Source organism: Pteropus medius, unplaced genomic scaffold, assembly GCF_902729225.1.
Source record: "Pteropus medius unplaced genomic scaffold, Ma_sr-lr_union100, whole genome shotgun sequence".
Classification (NCBI taxonomy): Eukaryota; Metazoa; Chordata; class Mammalia; order Chiroptera; family Pteropodidae; genus Pteropus; species Pteropus medius.
In genome coordinates, this window is record NW_024351729.1 from 14,215,091 (window position 1) to 14,236,253 (window position 21,163).

At 40.8% G+C, this 21,163-nt stretch overlaps 1 protein-coding gene across 5 annotated transcripts in view; it reads right to left on the reverse strand.

Annotated features, from left to right (window-relative positions):
* Positions 1 to 3,508: 3,508 nt before the first annotated feature.
* Positions 3,509 to 21,163, reverse strand: part of KLF7 (KLF transcription factor 7) — a 79,559-nt gene continuing 61,904 nt past the window's right edge. For all 5 annotated transcript variants that reach the window (XM_039844570.1, XM_039844564.1, XM_039844565.1 and 2 more), the window contains 2 exons: positions 12,932 to 13,055; positions 3,509 to 6,364 (listed from right to left, as the gene is read on the reverse strand). In XM_039844570.1, coding sequence (XP_039700504.1) covers positions 6,327 to 6,364; positions 12,932 to 13,055 — 162 coding nt within the window. In that variant the 3' untranslated portion in view covers positions 3,509 to 6,326. The remainder of the gene's footprint in view (positions 6,365 to 12,931; positions 13,056 to 21,163) is intronic.

Genomic DNA, 21,163 nt, shown 5'->3' on the forward strand with positions numbered 1-21,163 from the left:
ACACACACACAAACCACCTCCCAAAGAAAAATGGCCTAATACAGTCTTTTGACTTTCCTTGCTCGAAGAAAATTCTCATGAGGTATATAAGAACCCATTTGTGTCTCTTTGAGAATTTTTCTCTCTCAATGAAATAAGCTATTATTTCATTGAGAAATAATACAGTAAGGCATTCCAAGGCCAAACACATTCTACTGTTTATTACACATATTACATTCTTAAATAAAAATGCGTCACATAACATTTTTTGCATAGATATCTTACAATATACCAATTTAAAAAAGAATTATGAAACAGACCAGTAACAAAAATAAATTTTTTCTTCATTAATAATTTTGTAACATTAACATACCACCATCATATAATACAAATAATAGTTTTAAATCTTAAGACTTTTATACAGCAAAAAAACTTGACAAAGTAATATATTTATATATATATATATATAAAAAGCTTAAAAAAAATAAAATGTCAAAAAAAGGCATAACCGAGGGCTATAAGACTGGGTACTTCTGTGATATATTATAAATACCAGAGAAGGCCTGAGAGAATGTGACGGGGAGGTGGGGGAGGGAAGGGGGCTGGGAGTAGGTCTCTCCAAACACACTTGTTAGACACATCTGGCAAAAAGAAAATGTATAGTGCAAAAATAAATTTCTTCAAGCCAACTGTTAAGAGGATAATAGAGATTTAAAAAAAAAAGTGGTAGTGGCTGTGAAGTTGTATAGTGGGAGTAAGGAGGGGGTGACAAGAGAGAAGGAGTTTGGGGAGATTGGTGGAAAGGAAGGGGAGGCTTCAGAAAACATTAAACATTTATTTTTGCCTCTGTGTTAGCAAGGAGATCTTGGCCATAACAGATGTACTTTTCCTCCCTGGAATGAAGCAGAAGTGAAAGATAGGGAAATTAAGTCTGGGTATAGATAGGAAATGCATGCTGGGAAAAAAAGAAAAGGTTGAGAACCAGCCAATGAGCTCAAAAGCCTCTCGGGACCTAGATTTGCAGAAATTATTCTGCCACTGGTCCAAAGGCCTAGGATTAAAATGTCCCCTCTTCCCGCCCTCAGCCCCTCCCCTTTATGTGGAACTCCCAGTGTGATTTCAATATACTGGCAATTATAAGCATCCATCCCCCCAAAAAGATATTAGGCACTGGTGGCTACTCCTCTTAAACATCAGTAGCCTGTTTTCCTTCTGTGAAGGTACAATAGGTACACAGGCACACGTCTAGGCGTGTGCATACATACCACCCTCATTTTTCTGACGTGGGGTCCATTTTATGGCAGTAGACAGAAGCTGGAGTCAAAGCAGTTTACGATTCCAAAGCTCACAGTTGAAAAAAATTGTATAAACAGTCCCCAACAAAGAACGGATCAACCTTCCCTCGTGACTGCTAAGAGGGAGCCCTGTTTGAAAAGAGTATCTTGTTTGGGATATCTGTGAAGCGATGGCCTAGGATTTCTCCCTCCGTTTTTGATACCTGTTTCCCGAGGACTTATGCTTAAATTCAAAACACCTGAAGAATACAGTACTAGATTGGAAGCGTGCACAGAAGAAAGTTAATTGCAGCTTTAGTATCCCCTTTTCTGGGATCTATTAGGAACCAACTGAGGAGGTTTAAGAGAGTGTTAAAAGCGAGAGAAAACCCTGAAGCCTCAGGCAGTTAGTCATGGGATCTCACACAGAGAAGCAGTTTTTGCTTCCTTCCACATATTTTTGTTGTTCCATCGCAAGTATTCCCAAAGATCCTCATTGAGAAAAGTAGGACATGAAAGAGGCACTGATGTATAACTCAGGCCAGCCTCTTTAGTTTTCAAACTGATATATCACCATGTTTACCGAAATTCAATCCTCACCCAGAATGTGAGTTCTGTCCTCCTGCCCCCACCCCACGCTTGGCAGGAGGCCACTTCCAGAAGATGCCAGGGAAAGCTTCTGCAAGTACATTTCGACCAAGTTCTACTCAATGAATTTTCACTTTGGCAAAGATCTGGGTGTAAAACTGGAGTCAGACATGCTGGCCCTCATAAGGTTTTTAAAAAAGAGAGACAATGAACCCGATTTTCGTAGTTAAATGTGTTGCTCTCCCTTTCTCTACCTTCTTCCTTCTCCTAAAGCCAATTCATGCAAGAGCGAAGACATAAGCACTTTGTGCTATATTTTATTATTTTATGAAGTGACTTCCATAGAGGAAGCCATTTTGAGCCCATAAAACGAATCACTAGGTTTTGTCGTTCTTGCCACTTGCGTTTATTTCTTTTCACTTTGCCACAGAACTCAGGAGTGGGGGCTACAGGCAGAATGCTCTGAGTGCACTGGATGCGCGGCCCTGAAAATCCCATTTATTTCCCCTTTGATGCAAATAGACATGGCTAATCTGGACGTTTATCCCAAACTAAAGTCCTTAAAAAATCTTCTCTGGCTTCTAGATACAAAGAAGATTTTTTAAAAATAGGAATCAGTTCTGCTAATCACGGGTGAGGTTGGCCGTCTTTTTACCCTGTTAGAATCAGGCAATCGAAGATGTAAAAAGGGCACAAGAGGTGCAGGAGGGAAGGAGATGGTATCTGAAGCGCTTTGCAAGGGAAAGCATGTAGAGAGGAGAAGGAAATGGTCGGCATGAAGTTCGTTTTGGGGTCTCTGATATTTTTTAGAAAATGCAGCTTTGTCATGGAATCTGAACACCTCTTTTTCTAGACATAATAGTCATCAATGACCACCAGGCATTAAGTTGGGCCAATTAACCATTAGTGGGGCAGGAGGCCAGTAACTAGGAGCAGCAAATAATTTCAGGTTTCCACGTCTCTGACTTACAGCTAGGTGGTAGGAGAAAGAAGCACAACTTGAAAGAAAGAAAATTGTCAATGGCTTAGAAACACTCTTGTTCTATACATCAAACTCTGAACCCTGGATAAAGTGTGCTTGAGAGGACAACCACAAGAAACACCAAGCCAGGTTTTCCCTTTCAAATTTGGGATCCCCTGGAATGTTAGGAGGTAACAATTTAAATGAGAAAAAGGTTCAATGTGTTTTAAAATGTCCATTAAAGCACTGTATAAATAACCCGTCCTCTTGGGAGCAAAATATTTTCAGGTTATTTACCCGAAAGCCTGTTCACTTCAGCAGACTCTTACCAACCATCTTTGCCATTTCGGAGGTGATGGACGTTTTATCACAAATCTATTTCCAAAATGACTGGATCTACCCCCCCACTCCCACGGATAAGACTGGTTATCATTCTTTTAGGTGTCAATCGGGCTAGAGAACAGTTTCAAAGCCATATACTTAGCACCCACCAAATTCCCAGGCCAATTCTCACAGTCAACAAATGACTCTGAAGCAAGCAAGCCCCACCATCACGGTTCAGCGCACCCTGCTCTGAGAAAGGTCAGGAGCGGATTACGTAGGACCTCATTGATACAAAAGAGAGAGGAATCACCCATCAGTTCAGACCCTGATGAGGACCAAAGGGCCTTTGTTCCGCCACATTCAGATGAGATCTTTTCAAGACCACAGATGACAACAGGGAGCAAACAAGCAATGATTACTCTTCTGCATTCTTTTTTTTTTTTTTTAACTTTCTTTTTAATAGAGCCTTGCATTGGTCAGGTTGAAAATTAAATTAAGTATTATAAACTCTTAATAGTAGCATTTCGAGAGGCAAGAACAGCTCCAGCTTGGGAGACAACATTTGAAAATTGTGGCAGCCACGGCTATTGCCATCACTGGTGTGTGTGTGCGTTCGTGCTGGAGGCTGCTATAGAAAGGGAAATCAACAAACCAACAAAATCTAGGGTGTCTAAAGTTTCATCTAGTGCACTGACTGGAGGTGCTACAGTTTAATACAGCTGAGGTTCCAGGTCCCTCACACATCCTTCATCCAGAAAGGATGCACCACACATTCAAATATAATCCCATGGTACGCCCTGATGGACTGGCCACAAAAATGCACTCAAATGCAGTAGAGAACTACGAGATTGTCAGCAAGCAGTGCTCCAGAAATTGTTTCTAAGTCATGTCTAGTTTTAAATCTTTGGAATAAAACTGATTTATTTTTTAAACCCTCCAACTAACATATACATAATTGCCTCCGGCAAATGGGCAGATTTTGTGTGTGTTTTAGGGTGTTTTTGTTGTTCTTGTTATGTTTTTTCTTTTTTTTTCTTCCTTTTTTTTTGGTCTAAATCGAAAAAAGAAAAAGAGAAAGGAAAGTTTAAGGGCCAGACCTCAGAATGCCCCAAGTGTCCAATTGGCAGCTACAGCATTTGTGACAAGGAGTCTCCTTTACCCTCAGACGAACGGTTTCAACATTTCAGTGAAATCAAAGGTTGCAGAAAGCTCAGAAATCAAATGCCAAGGATCTTGAAGGTTGTCGTCATAAATGTATTTGTGTTTCTTACATTATTATTTCCTTTTAAAGACATCAGTTTTGCATCCCAAATAGGTATGGGGTAGCATTTTAACAGTCAGTGAGTCAAACAGTCAGAGGAGGGCAGGAGGGGAGCCAGCTGGGATGAAGCAGCAGCAACCATGTGCGGACCAAACGCCATTTTTGTTTTTTAGACGTGTCTTGAAGGGATGGTCCCAGAATATACAAAATATACAATCTGTCCTAATAACCACCCCGCTTGCTTGCATAGGCCATTTAATGGTCCTAAAGGCAGTCTTTGGAGTTGAGGCCAGTGCCAGCTAGCTAAGAATGCGGGTAGATAGAGACCGATATTGGATGTGTGTGCGGGATGAGAAGTAAGAAATGGAACCCCCTTGGAGTCAGGTTGCAGAGTAAACGTGAGGCCTCTGTTCATCCTGGGTGCTCTAGGTCACAAGTCATGATGGGCCTAGCCAGAAAAAAATTAGAAATACGTCTCTCCTTTTAGACAGACCTTAAGAGATACATCTCAACCCTTTTCTTAAACGTCCACCCTTCGTTCCCATAATGGCATTTTGAATTGTGTGTCTGACAAGTGGGGTAACGTGAGCTCAGTGGGTATGAGAGGAAGATAAGATGATGTTTTTTGAAGTCACTAGACTTGGGAGGCATCCTCAGTTTTCCCCACTCCTGGAAAGAGTGATATTTTTGGCTTTTTGTCAGGTCATAACCCAGAGTTAGGTTCAATATGCAGCTGCCCTTTGACACTAGCGACATCTGTGCTGAAACTGGTTACAGGAGAGCAATGATACACAGCACAGGGTTGATCACTATGAGCTGAGGTCATGACGCCTCAAGGGGATGAGAGAACTGTGATGTCCCATCTGATTGGCTGCTTCGAGAGCTGGACATCCAGGTGCTGAGAGAGTCCTGGAGAGGTTTAGTCCATGGAGAAAAGATAAAACATTTAAGCTTCCAAATAAGCTTTTCAAGTTTTCATTAGCAAAAACAGAGAGATTAAAAAGAAAAAATCTAGCACTGGCAATAAGGTGAGGCTCAAGGGATAGACTGTGATTTATCATCAAGGACTTTATTCTCTTGGCCACTTTGCAGTCATGCTAGAAGTTTCCAGAATCCCTAGTGCATATGGTGTGCAAGAGTCAAAAAGTAAGAAAAGAAAACTCCTCCCTTAAGAGTGAAGTCTAGAGAAATGCAGGCCAGAAAGGTGTAAGGTGTTATTCCAGAGTCTGCCGCCGCTAAGGCCGTTGGTATCGACTCGAAAGATCTCAACGGTACTAAGAAGAACCAAAACCGATCAACAGTTCTTTGAGGAAGTTGGACGCACGGAATAGTAGGACTTTTCACACACAAAGGACAAATAAACCAAGAGTTAATTTTGGCTACCAAACTGCAATTTGGTTTTCTAGGTCATTTTCCCCCAACTATTTAAAAAGAAACATTAGTGCTACACATATGCAACTTTAAGACGTTGTATTCTCCTATCAAGTTGCACTGAGAAGCAAGTTAAATAAGCCCCTCTTACTGCCGTCCACCTGCAGAGACGTCACATCCATTCTCTTTGATTTCCATTGGCAACAGCGGGAAATAATTCCAATAGTGCTGAAGTGAGCAGCCAGTCTGCCTTGCTGAGTTCACCTGGTTTCCTTCTTTGTCTTCTACCATCTGGCTAGGGCAAGGCATAAAGAATAGACGTATATATTTTAAATACAGCTGAGTGCATGACAGTGTGTGTGTAGGAGGGGTCTGTGCATGACAGCATGTGTGTATGTGTGTGTCTGTGTGTGTGTGTGTGTGTACACAGAGGTTTATAAGTGAGAACTTTCTTCTGCGAGGCAATGGGTCCCCGCCTGAAGTCCAGCCCCCTGCCTCATGGCATTTCCTTCAGACAACGGCCGATGTCATGGCAACTCTGGCCTTTAGGATTTTTAGATATGTCTCTTCATATGGAGAGCAAGATGATCAGACCTGGAAAAACACCTAGGAAATATAAACAACAAGAAGGATATTAGAGAGGTCCAGGTAAAGAACTTGACTTCCATCACCCCTTAGAAAATGACTGACCCTACCTTAAAGACAGACAGCACATGTGTATTAAGAAGCAAGACAGTGTGTTAGGAAGATGAGCTCAGGAGTCAGACTGCTTGGGTTCAAATCCCAGCTCTTCCATAGATGTCTGACTTTGAGCACGTTAACCTCTGTGCCTTAATTCCTCCTCAGTAAAATGGTGATAATGATAGATGATCTATGTAAAGGGCTTAAACTATTGCCTGACACATAGTAAGATCTCAGTGGATGTTAACGACTATTATCATAATCATCGTTACTAAAGAAGAAACAAACGTGCGAATGTTTTGGAAACATGTGTCATGCCCATACACTATCAATATACTAGGAATGATTAGCCTGTATCATTGAATGGTGGAATGCTAACTTTTCAACACCCAGATTTCGGTCTTCAGATGCACAAGTGAGGCCCAGAAACACAGCCTTCAGGTCGACACAGAGATTCTATATTCGAGTCAAGAGAAAGAATGAAGAAGGGAGCTCACATTTATGGAGTATGGTAGAATTGCAGACATGTGCTAGGTGTTTCCCCAACATTACCCCAGTAACATCCTCAGCAGTCTTCCATCATAACTATTCACACCCTTCTGTGTGTCTGTGGTCATAAGGCAGCTGAGGCGAGGGAGTTTCCTAGCTAGTGAATGACAAACTTGAAAGTCGAACCCAGGAAGATCTGCAAGCCCACTTTTTCACACTGTTTCTTGATACCTAAGATCCACCACTGAGTGCCTTCCTCAGCTTTCAGAGTAGATGCAGTGGCTGTCTTCAATCCTTCCCCTTCTGACGCCACCAGCCAGCTTTTCCCTTGGACGGCAGTTCTCTCTCATGCTCAGTTGTATGAGGCTGAGCCCTCTCCTTGGGCTGGAGTTGTGACCATAGTGAACTGCTAAGCAACAGTCAAGTGACCCATAAAGATCGATGAGCACCAGCACTGGGACATTTGCTGAAACTATGGGTGGAAAAAAAGCAGCTCTTTTTTTCCACTGGGGCTGTAAGCTACGAAGATTGAAACCTGGAGCTGCTGGTGTCCATATTGCCATATGGGAAAGAGTCTGCTTGAGAACTATGTCAAGAGAGAAAAATTGGGGCCAGAACTGAGGGGAGGGGGGGAGAGAGGAGGAGAGAGAAGAGAGAGAGAGAGAGAAGAGAGAGAAGAGAGAGAGACTCCTTCCTGATGTTAACATCTGAGAACCTGGATCCAGCTAAGCCTAGAGACAATCTAACTGTGTTCTTCTTAGTTACCTAGGCTAGTAAGTACTCTTTGAGGCTGACACCAATCTGAGTCCAGAGTCTGGTGCCTGTATATAACTAATAGACAGGGCATTTCCATACCCCCACGCCCTACAACCTAAGATTCTGACGAGACTCCTGGTGAAGTCAGCACATAAGATAGCATCATTCTTGGCTCTAGATGTGTGCTCTTTCTCTAGATTCTTCACTTAACACGGGCCACTCTCCTACCTGGGAAATTAGTGCTGGGCTCCCCTGAGGCCCAAGATACCTTCGCAGTGCAAAATTCTTTTTAGGACGTTAGCAAGTTGCCTTATTCAGGTTAGCAAGGGGCTCCCTGTGTAGAATTTCCCTGTTCGTTCATTCTTAAAACAAACAAACAAACGAAAAACTGCTTTATCCTGCTTTATCCCCTACATTCTCCACACACTCTGTTTCTTAAACAGGTACATGTGCAGCATAGAATCCCAAGGAAATGAAGCAAAACAGAACAAAGGCAAATGGGAAAAAACAAAAACAAAAACATAAGAACGGGAGAAGTACAGTGGTAAACATTCCAATCCAATAACATATTGAATAATAATAATTCTAATTATATTCAGGTCCTGATTTAGTATGAGCAAGATATTTGGATAATCCCTTAGTGTGCCATATAAAAGGGATTTGATTTACTATAAAACAGTGATAAATTTTCTTTAAAAGCAAGTACTTGATATCACTGGGGCACAGAAAAGCAATATAGCCTGCAGGGAATTTAGCATTTAATGTGCATAATTCTGTCCTGTCCTGAGAGTATAGTCAGTAATGCCCACCGCCTGTTCTCTTCCCTTCTTCCCTCACTGCCTTCCTTCCTCCTTTTCTCCCCCACCCCCCATTATACCAACAGCCTAGAGAAAAAAGATCTAAGTTGGGAAGTTCTTTTTGAAGGTATTTCCTTTTTAAAGTTAACCTCCTTACAAGTACCTTATAAAGAAGGTACCATTCTTATCCCCACTACCAGATGAGATATTCATCATAAAGAGGCGAAGCCAAGATCTGAACCCAAATACTCTGACTCCAGAGCCCATGCTCATAACCACATCTGCATTTTAGGTTGAGAAGGGAGAGCTGAGCTATCGGTTTGAGTTTGTAGCAGGCAGAATAATGAATGGTCCCCCCAAAATGTCTATACCTGATTCCTGGAAACTGTGAATATGTTAGGTTACAAGGCAAAGGGCAATTAAGGTTGCAGATAGAATTAACTTGCTAATCAGCTGACCTTAAAATAGGATCGTTCTGGATTATCTGGGTAGGGCCAATGTCATCACAGGGTCCTTAAAAATGGAAGAAATTGAAAGAGAAAACCAGAGAGATTGGTGGCATGGGAAGAACTCGGTAGCTTTGATGATGGGGAAACAAGGTCAGGAGGCAAGAAATGTGATCAGCCTCTAGAAGTTGGAGAAGACAAGGAAATGGATTCTCCCTTAGAGCATCTAGGAAGAAAGATGCAGCCCTGCTGATATCTGGATTTTAACTTAGTGAGACCTGTGTTGGACTTCTAACCTACAGAACTATTAGATAATAAACATATAAAGATATATAAAGATAATACTAAATTTATGGCACTTGGTAATGGCAGCAACTAGAAAACGAATTCAGGAGTTAATCTGGTCAGGCCTGATCAATAAAGGCCTATCAATAAAAGCAACAAAGCAAAGACCAAGTATCTTGTCTGTTCAAAACAGAGACACGGGGATTTGAGATGACAAGAAGGAAAGGTCTTGGCAGTGGGCAAAACCTCTTACCTTTTCTTCTGGGAACTGAGAGGAAAATAGTATTCTTGATACACAATTTCATTTGAAATAAGTATTCAATTATGCATGGGTCCTAAACTTTTATTCTGCCTTTACTAATTGCCTACTCTGTGCTGGGTATCTAGCAATATATGTACAAGCAACTATCTTTATCTTTCAACTTCTTTCAGAAAAAAAAAGCGAAAAAAACAAACCAAATCTTTTAACATTGCACTCTTCCATTATCAAATCAGCATCATTGTTCAAATTGTAGGAAGTATATACTTAGAATTAGACTGGGTCTCTCACCATTGAGGTTTTTATTTAAATTCAATACACCACAAGATATTTTGTCATGATTAATTTATATTTATTAATTTATACTTACTGAGCTCCACATAGGAATAATAAAAGGTAATAGATAAACTCAGCATCTAGAAATGCAGACTCAAATAAATTTAAGGGTAATATACCCCCAGAGGGTATTTATAACTATACAGCAGGCAAATGACCTTAAATAAGAAAGTCCTTAACAAATTTGTTCATCACAGAGAACTAGTCAAACTCCTATTGTCATCTCTCTTGCTTTTGAAAAAGGCACATTAAACTCATGTGGGCATTAAGTAACAGTAACCCTTTAGGGCACCAAAGGGCTAGAGACTGGCTGGTATTTCTGACCACCTGAAAGTGGGCTGTCTCAAAAACCAAAGGTCAAAATGACCCAAAAACCAAAGGTCAAAATGCCTCCTCTCAAGTGCCCAAGACTTTGGAGGTACTAGATTATAACTGCAATCTCCCTAGATCATAACTGTGCTCAGTCTGCAGACAATGGCCTGCATATTACCACTAGTGGAAGCAGAGTCCTTTTACCTCTAGCAGCAGCTTATGTCCTGTGGGCTGAGAAACAAGATTCGTCCTCTAGCAGCTGATCAATCAGTGGGCTGCACAGTTCAGTCTGATGGTAAGGAAATGGCAGAGCCACCTCACCGCTTTCTCCCCAACCCAAACCAGAAGCCAAAGGTCACAAAACCCAATGGCATCAGGGGTCAGGAAGATAAAGTAAATGAGGGTGGTGGGTCAAGGGTAAGAAACATGCAGCACCATCTGATTCCGCTTTTGATAAGGAATGGATACAAAGAAGCACTGCTCTCTGTTAAGAGCAGACAAGAGAGCAAGTGTGATGATACGTGTCCACCGACTGACGGTCTGCCTCGCGTTGGGAGACCACAGGCAGTGGTGGGGACAGTGAGAAATTAGTGATCACATGGCCATCTCAAATGGGTAACGATTACTATTTAGCTCCAGGAAATTACGGCCTCATGGGAATGCGAGCCCACTATTAGCAGATCTTCTGATTTTTCCAGACAAAGCAAGAAGTACAGAGATTTTTGTGGCATCTACCAATTTTAAATGTTAGTAAAAAATACTGATGTATTTTCTAGTTTAGCCTGTAGGCAAAATGAAAGTATACGTTAGACTTGGTATATGCTTTCAGGAAAGGAAACCCCAATCCCAGCTTAGCTTCTAAATAGGGAAGGTAGTCTGATTGCTCAAATGAGAAAAGGTTAAGAGGTAGGCTACTGACACTCATATGTGCCATGGTACCAACAGGATCCAGTGTCTTGCTAAGGGCCTCTGTTTCTGAAGGTAAAAGTCTTCTAAGGAATGCCAAATCCCCAGTCACTCCAGGCTTTCCTTTCATCTGCTTTGGTACCACTCCAATTCCCAATGCCACCTCCCAGACCTGCTCTATTCTTAGCACAATCCCTACAATTGAAATGCAAGGTGCTGTCTGTCATAAGACACTTATAAGAGTCCAACCCCTCCTTTCTGACATTGTTGAAAATGCACTGACGACTGGCCAATGTCACAGGATTCTGAACTACTCACAATCTCTCCCAAATACCATGTCACAGAATTTGTACCATTTGCTTGGCAAACTTCTAGCTCCAGAAATCATAGTATATTCTGAGGAAAATGAAGCACGAGATTAACCAAATCACCCCTCTCTCGTGTCTCTTTCACTGAAATATCCAGTTGGTTTGAAATATTTAGAACAGCTGCTGGGAAGTCTAGGTAATGGTACAGAAATTAAAAAACAGGCTGTATTCTTGGGTAGCAGAGGAGAGCTCCAAAGGAATGAGAGACAATAGTTTCAAGAAGTGCATTTCCTTAGCCCTGGGGTGGGAGGTTATCTCTGGGCTCCAGGAGGCATGGGGGCTTTATTTAGTTCTTAAAGAAGAGAGATAAGAGGAAAATAGCCTCTTCAGGAAGAAGGGGGGAAAAAGAAGGAAAAACACTAATGCTCCTTTATAAGCATCTTAAAGGAGATCCAAGCCAACTGGCCACCCGTGAGACTTGGCCACTCCTGCCCTGCTCTCCAAACAAACACACACTACTACAGAGGAAAGCCTGACGAAGGGAGGTGCCCACACAGGGACTGGGGGAGGCAGGATGCAAAAGCGATCACATTTCCTCCCACAGAGAGCGAGGCCTCTACGGACATCCTGCACACCCCTCTTGCCATACTGCGAGCTGCTGGCCAAGCAGGGGAACCCTGAGGCTTTCAGGGCTTTTATCGTATTAGAAGCATTTTTCTCATCATAACCGAGACCTTTAGTATTGCATTAAAAAGATGGTTAATTTTCTTAAGCTTCCTTTTAAACACAGAAATAGGATTAGAAGGATAACACGCTCAGATGCAAGCCCATTATTTGATTATGTCTAAACCTAATCCTGCCTTCACCTTGGCCTGCAGAGTCTCCATTTTGGGGTTTATTGGTTGATAATGCCAAGGTTGTCAGATACTATTACTTGTGGAGTATCTGCTGCTACGTGCTCTTTTTTCCACTATCAAATGCTGAAGGTTTGAAAACTGAATTACAGAATATGTTCTCAAAGCCTCACCATCTTTTAGATCTTTGTACTATTTTCAAAGGAAAAAGAAAGGTTCGGGCCCCCCAGGAATGGGAACTTTCTTCAGTTAATTCATTTCTAATAATACTTCAGAGAAAGCCTTATAACTAACTGTCCTTCTGTTAAGCAGGCTTTCTACTCTTTCATGTTATTAGAGCTGAGGGAAAATGGTTTTGATGTTCATAAACAGATCAGAAGCAGCTGCAGGTGACCATTCTCCATCTTGTTACTTTTCATATCATACTAAAATAATCTGTCCATCATCTCCTTAAGGGTAGGAAGTGTTTTGTTGATATCAAGTGACTAACATGGTTCCTGGCCCCAAAACTGGTGTTCAGTAAATACTTGTGTAACTGAACCAAGAACTCATATCATCTCGATTACATGCAAGAAGACACCCTTATCTCATTGGTTTTCCCAGTGAAGAAGTAAAAGGCATTCCCAGGCCCAAGACTCCCTTCGTGAGAGAGGCTTGTGATGAACTGAAGAGAACACGAACAGCCCACCTCCAACCCACCTCCCAAATCCCCGCCCCATGCCAGCAGCTTCTGAGTTCCTTTACCTGTCGCAGTGGTTGCATTTAAAGGGCTTTGCACCTGTGTGTTTCCTGTAGTGCCTCGTGAGCTCATCACTCCGTGCAAAACGCCACTCACAACCTTCCCACGAGCACTTATAAGGCTTCTCACCTGCAAGAAAAGATGAAATGACTACGGTCAGTGACAAGAACCAAATGGCCACACGCCTGATCAGATTCTGATACTCGTTCGTTGGTCTTGGAAAGGGCTGTGTAAATCATTCTTGAAAGACCACATTTTCTAAACATAGTGTGTCACATTTTCTTTAGTCTCCTGATGTTTTTGTTGTTGTTATTTTTTTTTTAACCTTCAAAAGTGGTTTCACGAGATCCTCAAATCTGGAGCTGTCATTTCGGTTCTCAGAGTCAGAGCATTTCCTTTGACTGGTGGGGAATCAATTTTTATTTATTTTCTATTCCCTGGAGCACTCTGACCCCCACAGTCTAAGCAGAAAGGAAGTGTACTATTTTCATCTGAACCACAAATGCTTCTAATTCTATTTTTTTTTCCAGAACCTACGGTAATTTACCATTTCAGCCTTTTTGGTCTCCTCTCTCCTCTGCCCTCCTACCACAAACTGTAGCCAGGTAGCTGCCTGGCCAGGCAAAAAGCTCGGGTCTCCCAGAACCACTCTTCCTTCCAGTAATGTGAGTGGATGGACAGTCACGAGAAAGGGCTACAATTTGAGAGTAACGCAAAAATCACTTGACGGTTCCTGGCATTTAGGTGAAATACAGTCACAAAGTCCTATTTAAGAAGCCCATAACTTAATGATTCCAGAGCATTCATATTAGAGAGAGATACACATTATTACAAAATATTTTTAAAGTCAATTTGTAGAGCGAGGTTTTAGCCACAGTAAAGCTGGTTATAAGCATGAAATTCGAGCTCTTGTGCTCAAGTGACCTTTTCGCACAGTAAATACAGATGGAGGGATATGTAAGAAAAACTACATGACTTTTCTGTAGACCATTTTTTTTAACCCATTAATGTCTGTCACCAAACATGACATATTTACCCTTCCAACTGCATGTTTTTTTGGTTCTAATTAAAAAGAGAAATAATCTTTAAGACCGCATGAAATCATGAGGGTTATTGAGCCCTGTAACTGAGAGGCAGGTTTAGCAAAGTGGTCATGCGCTCTGAAGCCAACCTTTCTGAGCTAAGCCTTCAATTCTGCCCCCAATTGTCTAAGTTAATAAACCTCTCTGTGCCTCTGTTTTCTTAGAGATAACAGTATGTACCTCCAAGGGTTTGGAGAGGATAAATTAATATTATGTAAATTAATACATATTATCTATTAATTAGAACAGTGCCTGACACATGGACGATTCAGATAACTGGTAAATATTATAAACTACCAAACCCCAAACTTCAGGATACACAAGTGCCAAAGGACTATTATTTCTCCATTTTTAATAGCTAAACCTTCACTAGGCGGCACTTAAGGAGACACTGCCCAGGACTATACTTGTCTCACTTTCTTCTTTCTACCTTTTTTCTTCTCTTTAAACCTGACTACAAAGTGTTCATGATTCTTTATTTGTATCACCTAGAATCAAACCAAACATGATTGAAAATTTTATTTCATTAAATCGGTGCCCTAGTGAGCCACTGCTCTGTAAGACCCGTAGAGAAGAGGAATGAGAAACGCAGGCATTTCTTTTAAAAGGCACCAAGAAGACATGAAGGAGAGCTGGAAGCACAGGAGGAAATCCATTCAGCTTTGGAAACCAGTAAAAAAAATGAATCAATGAGCGATGTTAAAAGTTCACCTTCTGGATCCTTAAAGCCAAAATTTTAGAAAAGTGCACCTGCTGAAGACAAGGTGAAGAGTGGAGATGTTGAATGAGCTTTGGAGTTAGCACACCTGGGACCTTTCTGAGTTCATTACAGACACTAAGACTCAGTGTCCCTATCTGTCAAATGGGGGTGAGCTTCCCACGTTTATTGTAAGGTTTAAATAAGTTATCGGGTATAAGACATGTTTCTCGAGCCTGGCACAGGTAAGTATTCAGCTAATTTGAACTACCTTTCCTCCTCAGTTTACCTGTACCCTCAGAGGCTGCTGAGGAGACAGGTCTAACCGGGTGTCAGTGAAAACTTTCAGAGCTCAGGCTCCAGACAGTTGGGTCTAGAGTCACTCTGGGCAACCTAAATGTTGGGGAACAGAGAGTACGTTTAAATTATAAATATGTTCTCAGTATTTCGATGGAGAATAGACCAGAAAAACTGAGTACTCTTTAGATCTGCTCTGAACGAGTGGGATGCTGAAGGGGAAATAAGAGACCCCAGCTGGAGAGAGATGTGCCCTCTCAGGGAAGTGTGTTGGCATCTGATTACCCATGAGGCTTTGTTACTTCAAAGAAATCTGACATGAACAAAAAAAGAGAGAGAGAGAGAGAGAGAATGAGGCACCGAAGACTTCACAAAGTCAAAATGCCCTCCACCCACAAAGGCTTTCAAATGCAAGTATAACTGGAGGTTTCTGGAACCATGAAGACTCAACATACCCCAAATGCAACAAGGCATCTGGAAATTCCATGACATTCTACAGCTATAAGCAGAGACATCCAGTCCCCCAAATCAATCCCGTAATCGAACTGACCCATCCATCATAGGCAACCACATTCTAAAGGACACAGGAAGGACAGAGAGAAAATGAAGACTAAAGTGGATGTGTTTGGGTTTTGTTGTTGTTTTTTTTTAATTTCAACGGTTTGTTTTCCCCCTTGCTGAATTTTTAAACTTAGTTTTGTTTTGCTTTGTTTTGACAAATAATGTTAAGAATTTAATTAATTCCCAGAAAATAATGTAGGCTCTGAGTTAATCCTGGAACAAACCAGTTATCCTATCCAGTAGCTATTCAGTGTCCTTTTTGCCACTGTGTAAACAGCAACTACAGATAGCTTGATTTGACTCTGAATCATATCACCTAACATTGTTTCCTGCTTACAGCTAGGTGCTACACAGAATAATACTAAGGACAAACCCCTTTGCACCCTGAAAGTTTAGCAAAGTTATACTGACTTATCAAGCTATTTTCCCAGTGTCTGATTAGTTTACCTATGTGTTGCCCTTTCTAATAAGAAATTTAAAATAACCAAGGAAAGAACTCAGCTAAATGAAGGAGCAGTGCCTGAAACAGGCAGAGTTAAGAACTCAAAGGAGCAGAAAAAACATAAAGAATTGGAAATGTGACTTAAAATTAAGACTCAGGAATAGTGGGGTTAGGCTGACCTCATTTTCGGCTTCTATACCCACTTCTATAAACCAATTTCTACTCACAAGGCAGGTCAGGGAAATTATGTCAGTATTTTGCATGGCCAAGATCACATCTCCCTAGACACCAGCCCCCACTGCTTGATCTTGGGGGTACAACCACCTATATCCACAATGCATGAGTTTTCATCCTGACAGCCTACCTGAAGATTTCTGCTCATTTTATATAAGGCTTAGGTTTCTTTCTTTATAAAAGAAAAGTCTTTTTTCAGGAAAGAAGGAAGGAAGGAAAGGAGGGAGGGAGGGAGAGAGGGAGAAAATAGACAGTTCAGTCATAATTGGAGCAGATTTCATGTAAAATCTCCTCATTTCCTTCACTCTTCCTTCTCTCCTTCCTCCACTCCAGATACTATATGTCCTGGGTATAGGACAGAAAATGTCATACCCCTGCACAATACTATCCTGTATGCCCCTGGAATAATGGCCACCATTCAACTCACTGCACCTCAAGGGTGCATGAAAATGCTGCAGAAAGGTCTACATGAGACAGACAGGTGGGAGAGAGGCTTCAAACATCAGGGCTCAAGTCCAGGAGTGTTTAAATGAAGGCGGGCCCGTCACAGAGAGGATGGACGAGCGAGCACGACATTTCCCGGTGCTGGGAGTAGCAGACAACTCTTCAGAACCACCGGAATTTTAGGAGGAATATCAAGAATGACTTTTTCTATCTGGAAATTAACCCTAGGAAACTTGTTTCCCTAGGGAAATACATGTCACCTCAGAGGTGACAGTAGGTCTAATCAGGTATAAATAGATTTATAACCATCCGAGGGCTCTTAATGAGAGTTAAGGATGCTTGATAAAAAGGACCTACATTTATTTTAGCAAGGTTGAACCATGACAAAGATTCACGCTCTCCCACAAAATGGCCTCTGAAATGCACTGTGGTCTAAACCATTGTGGCATTTTTTAGTTTCTTACAGAGTTAACTCTCCCTATATCATGATCATCACACTTAACTGAAATACTTTTTGAACATGTCCTTCCAGTATATGTAGATTCATTCATGAATTATATAAATGTACTAATGTTCTAATATATCATAATATATTATAAAACACACATTTAATACAGAAATTTAAAAGAATTAGGGTAAATTAAATATAAATAGAAGTTATAATTTTTTCTTCCTGCACTGAAAAAGCTGTGTTGCACAATCCTACTTAGAGACTGCTGCCCTAGGATATAAATGAAAACAGCCTGGCTTCAATCTGGTCTTGGTGTGTCCATCCTTGGTCCCTACAGTCTATTCCCCGCACAGCAATCGGAGCAATCCTTTGAAAATGTAAATCAGAGCATGTGTGTCCTTTACAGGAGACCTTATTCTTTATATTTCCATATAATTGGTTTCTTTGACATCCTCTGGATTTCATTTTATGCATGTCAGAACACCATTCTGCAAAGGGTTCCACAGGCTTCACCAGACTGCCAAATAAGTTTAAGACCCAAAAAAGGTTAAGAATAAAAATGTAAACGGTCCAATGGCTTCCTACCACTCTCAGCATAAAAGTCAAAAGCCTCTAAGGCCCTACAGTATACAGTCTACGCGATCTAGCCCCAGGCGACCTTTCTGATCACATATCCTCCTCCTCTCTCCTGGGTTCACCGATACCGATCTCGCACGCTCCCACTTCAGGGCCTTTGCACTTGCTCTTCTCTGTGCATGGAACTTTCTAGCTCCCTTACTTCATTCACATCACTGCTTAAAGACAGATCTACCCTCACCATTATCTGTAAAACTGCAGGTTCTATCACCTTCTCTGTGTCGCTTAATCATTCTGAAATTAGATTGGGTACTGTTTGTGTGTACTATTGTTTGCTTCCCCTAATAGAGCATAAGTTTCATGCAGGCATCCGTTATGCTCACTGTGATACCAACAGCACTAAAGCAGGGCCTGGCTCAATCCTGTGGAATACCTTAAGTGAATAAAAAGCATCCTGATTTACAACAAAGACCCAAGTACTCACTCACAGAGGGGCAGGACAGCCTGTGTGGTTTCAGTCCCTCTAATTCTATTGAACTGGCTTAAGAGTAGAAAACGTTTGCTTGCTTGCTTGTTTAAACCTGGTTACTCTTTGGTGACAGGAACTAAAATGTGGAACTCTACAATGGAGTAAATATTCCTTCACCATCAAAAGATCACTTCCACTTCTTCCCTCTCTGCCTAAGCCTAAAAAAGGAGTATCCTGAAAATCTTCATGAAACCTTCATCTTACACCTGGGACCACAGTCTCCCAAGCAACATCCCCTTTGAGAAGCCAAGTGCGTCATTTTATGAAACTCCTTTGTAAAGGCCCTCACTGATGATGTGTTTGGGAGAGCGTAAGTGATATGTCAAACTTACTGCACTATAAATTTGCCTTTAAGATATAGATTATGGCATGAAATATGAACATGTGTCAGACTCTTGCATTCCAGGTTTAAAAGTCCTTTGAAAATAAACATCACTAATGTAAATTTTCTGCATTCATTTCCTGATCTGCAAAACTTCAAGTTCCTAATCCAATACCTAAAGAGACTAGGACTTTGGCATGCCCAGATTCCTATTAAAACGAATTTTATCTATTTCTTTTTATTTGTTTATTTTTAATGTGGTTACCAGATTTCTGTTATCTGGGCATGTCAAGGTCCTAGTCCCTTAAGGTCTTGGATTAGGAACTTGAAATTTTGCAGATCAGGAAATGGAAAATCAAAATGGAAAGGAACAAGAATACTCTGTAATAGGTTTATATTGCCACTGAGGACATCTCGGGGAAATCAGCACAGACCCATCAATTGCTTTCATGGTATACTCAGCAGCACTAGAGAATTTCAGCCACCTGGGAAACAGACATTGAGAGAGAAAATGTCACTAAGCTTTCTTAACACCGGAGAAAGAGTGAGCAGTAAATACTGTTCCATCGCTTGGCAATCCCTTCTCGGATGCATGTGCCGTTACTCAAAAATACCCCATTATTGACTCTGCTTTGGAAAACTGTCTCAGAGTTCCTCTTAGTTTTCAGCTGAATATTAAATGTCTTCTTTTTTTAAGGTTTTTAGATTGGGTGATTGCTGGAAAACAAGACCAGGGCTTTATTTTACAGAATTTCAAAAGCATTTATAACTACAACGTAAAATAAAATGTGTACTCATTATCTATGTTCCATGTTGTTGTTTTTTTTCATTTATCCATTACTTGCTCACCCAAAGATCTATTGGGTGCAAGGACCTAAACTGTTGCATTTGCACTTGTCACTTTACAGAACATACAAAATTTATTCTTTTTTTTTTTTAATTATTCCTAAAACAACTTATACAACAATAACTGGCCTAGATTAGGTTAACTCCTCATAGCCTGGTTGTTTAAAATGGTTGTTTAAAAAATCTAGAATCTGAAACTTAAACCACATCCTCAGTAACAGTAGCTCCTACTTCAAAATATGGAGACAGCTGAGAAAAGATTTTGACTCAATCCCACAACTGTTGACAACTGTGGTGTCCAATATAATAGTCACTAGCACATGTGGCTGTGAACTTGAGACATGGCTAAGGTGACTAAGAAACTGAATTTCTAATTTAAAGTAATTTTAATTAAAATTTAAAAACTGAAACATAAAGATTATTTTATACTCTTGTTTTGGTAAACCCACATTTAATTTAAACACTGAAAATTTAGCATATGCTGTAAATATACAACACACATTGGATTTTGATGACTTAGAATTTTAAAAGATTTTAAATATATCTCATTAATAATCTTTTCATATTAATTTTATGTTGAAATGATCATATTTTGGATATACATGTTTAGGTAAATTATTTTCACCTCTTACTTTTTAAAAAATGTAGTTACTAGAAAATATAAAATTGCATATATGGCTTGAATATATTTTTATTTTGGACAGCACTGGTTTAAAATATATTTTCTATGTGGAAACCCCACCATCGATTCAAGCATAAGGGTTCATCCTTCCTAAACTTTTGCCTATGTCCAGTCCCAAACACTTTGTTACTACCATGCCTTCCAGATTCATAAAGCCTATCTCTGAAACACCTCATCTCTGTCCACAGTTGAGCAGGCAAAATCAAATACTTAGGGTCTAGTTCACTGATGGTAAAAATACAGCCTCTTTCGTGTGATAAGCTGGATTCAACCAACATTGATTGTTGGTTCTAAAATGTACCAAGCAGTGGCATTGCTGGAGATTAAAACTAAAAAGGAAATGGTCCCTGCTTCAGAGGAGCGCCCAGGTGGGAAAGCCCCACGCATGCGTGCGAACTACACAAGGCCCGATGTGCATGGACCTGTGCAGTAGGGAATCCCTAAAACTCTGTAGGATCATCAGGGGAGGCCTCCTTCGATGCCTCGATGAAACCTGAATCATTGCTCTAGTGGTTAAAAAAAAGTCGTAAAAAATAAAAAAAAAAGTTAGTCATCCAAAACCAGATTCCTCTAGTTCTGTCTTTGCCACGTAGTAGCTATGTGGCTTTGTAGACTCAGTTAACTTTTTCTTCGGAACTTATTCTTAATTGTGTGGGGAAGGAATTAAAAAAAAAAACAACCCGTTCTGCTTTCTTAAAGTTATGAAGATTAGAGGGAATCAAGTACATGAGAGTGATTTCATCCAAGTGGATAAAAGGTGTTATGACAATGATGGTGATATTAAAAGGGAATTTGTAGGCCTGCAGGAGGCCAGAGAAGGCTCTGGGAACAGAGACCTCCATCACCTGTGTGTGCAGGGCAGGGGCACAGGGCTTCTCCATGAAACCTAAACTCGAGCATCATGCTGAATCACTTCTCACACTCATCTTGCCTGTGAAGCATAGCCAGGAAATATACCACAGTCCACTTAATATTTTCAAAATGTTCCTTTGGAAGTGAAGTGTTAGATTTTTGGTCAATTTGTTTGAAATGTTGGAGGAAGACTGGGTTGGTCATGAAAACTGGCAACCATCC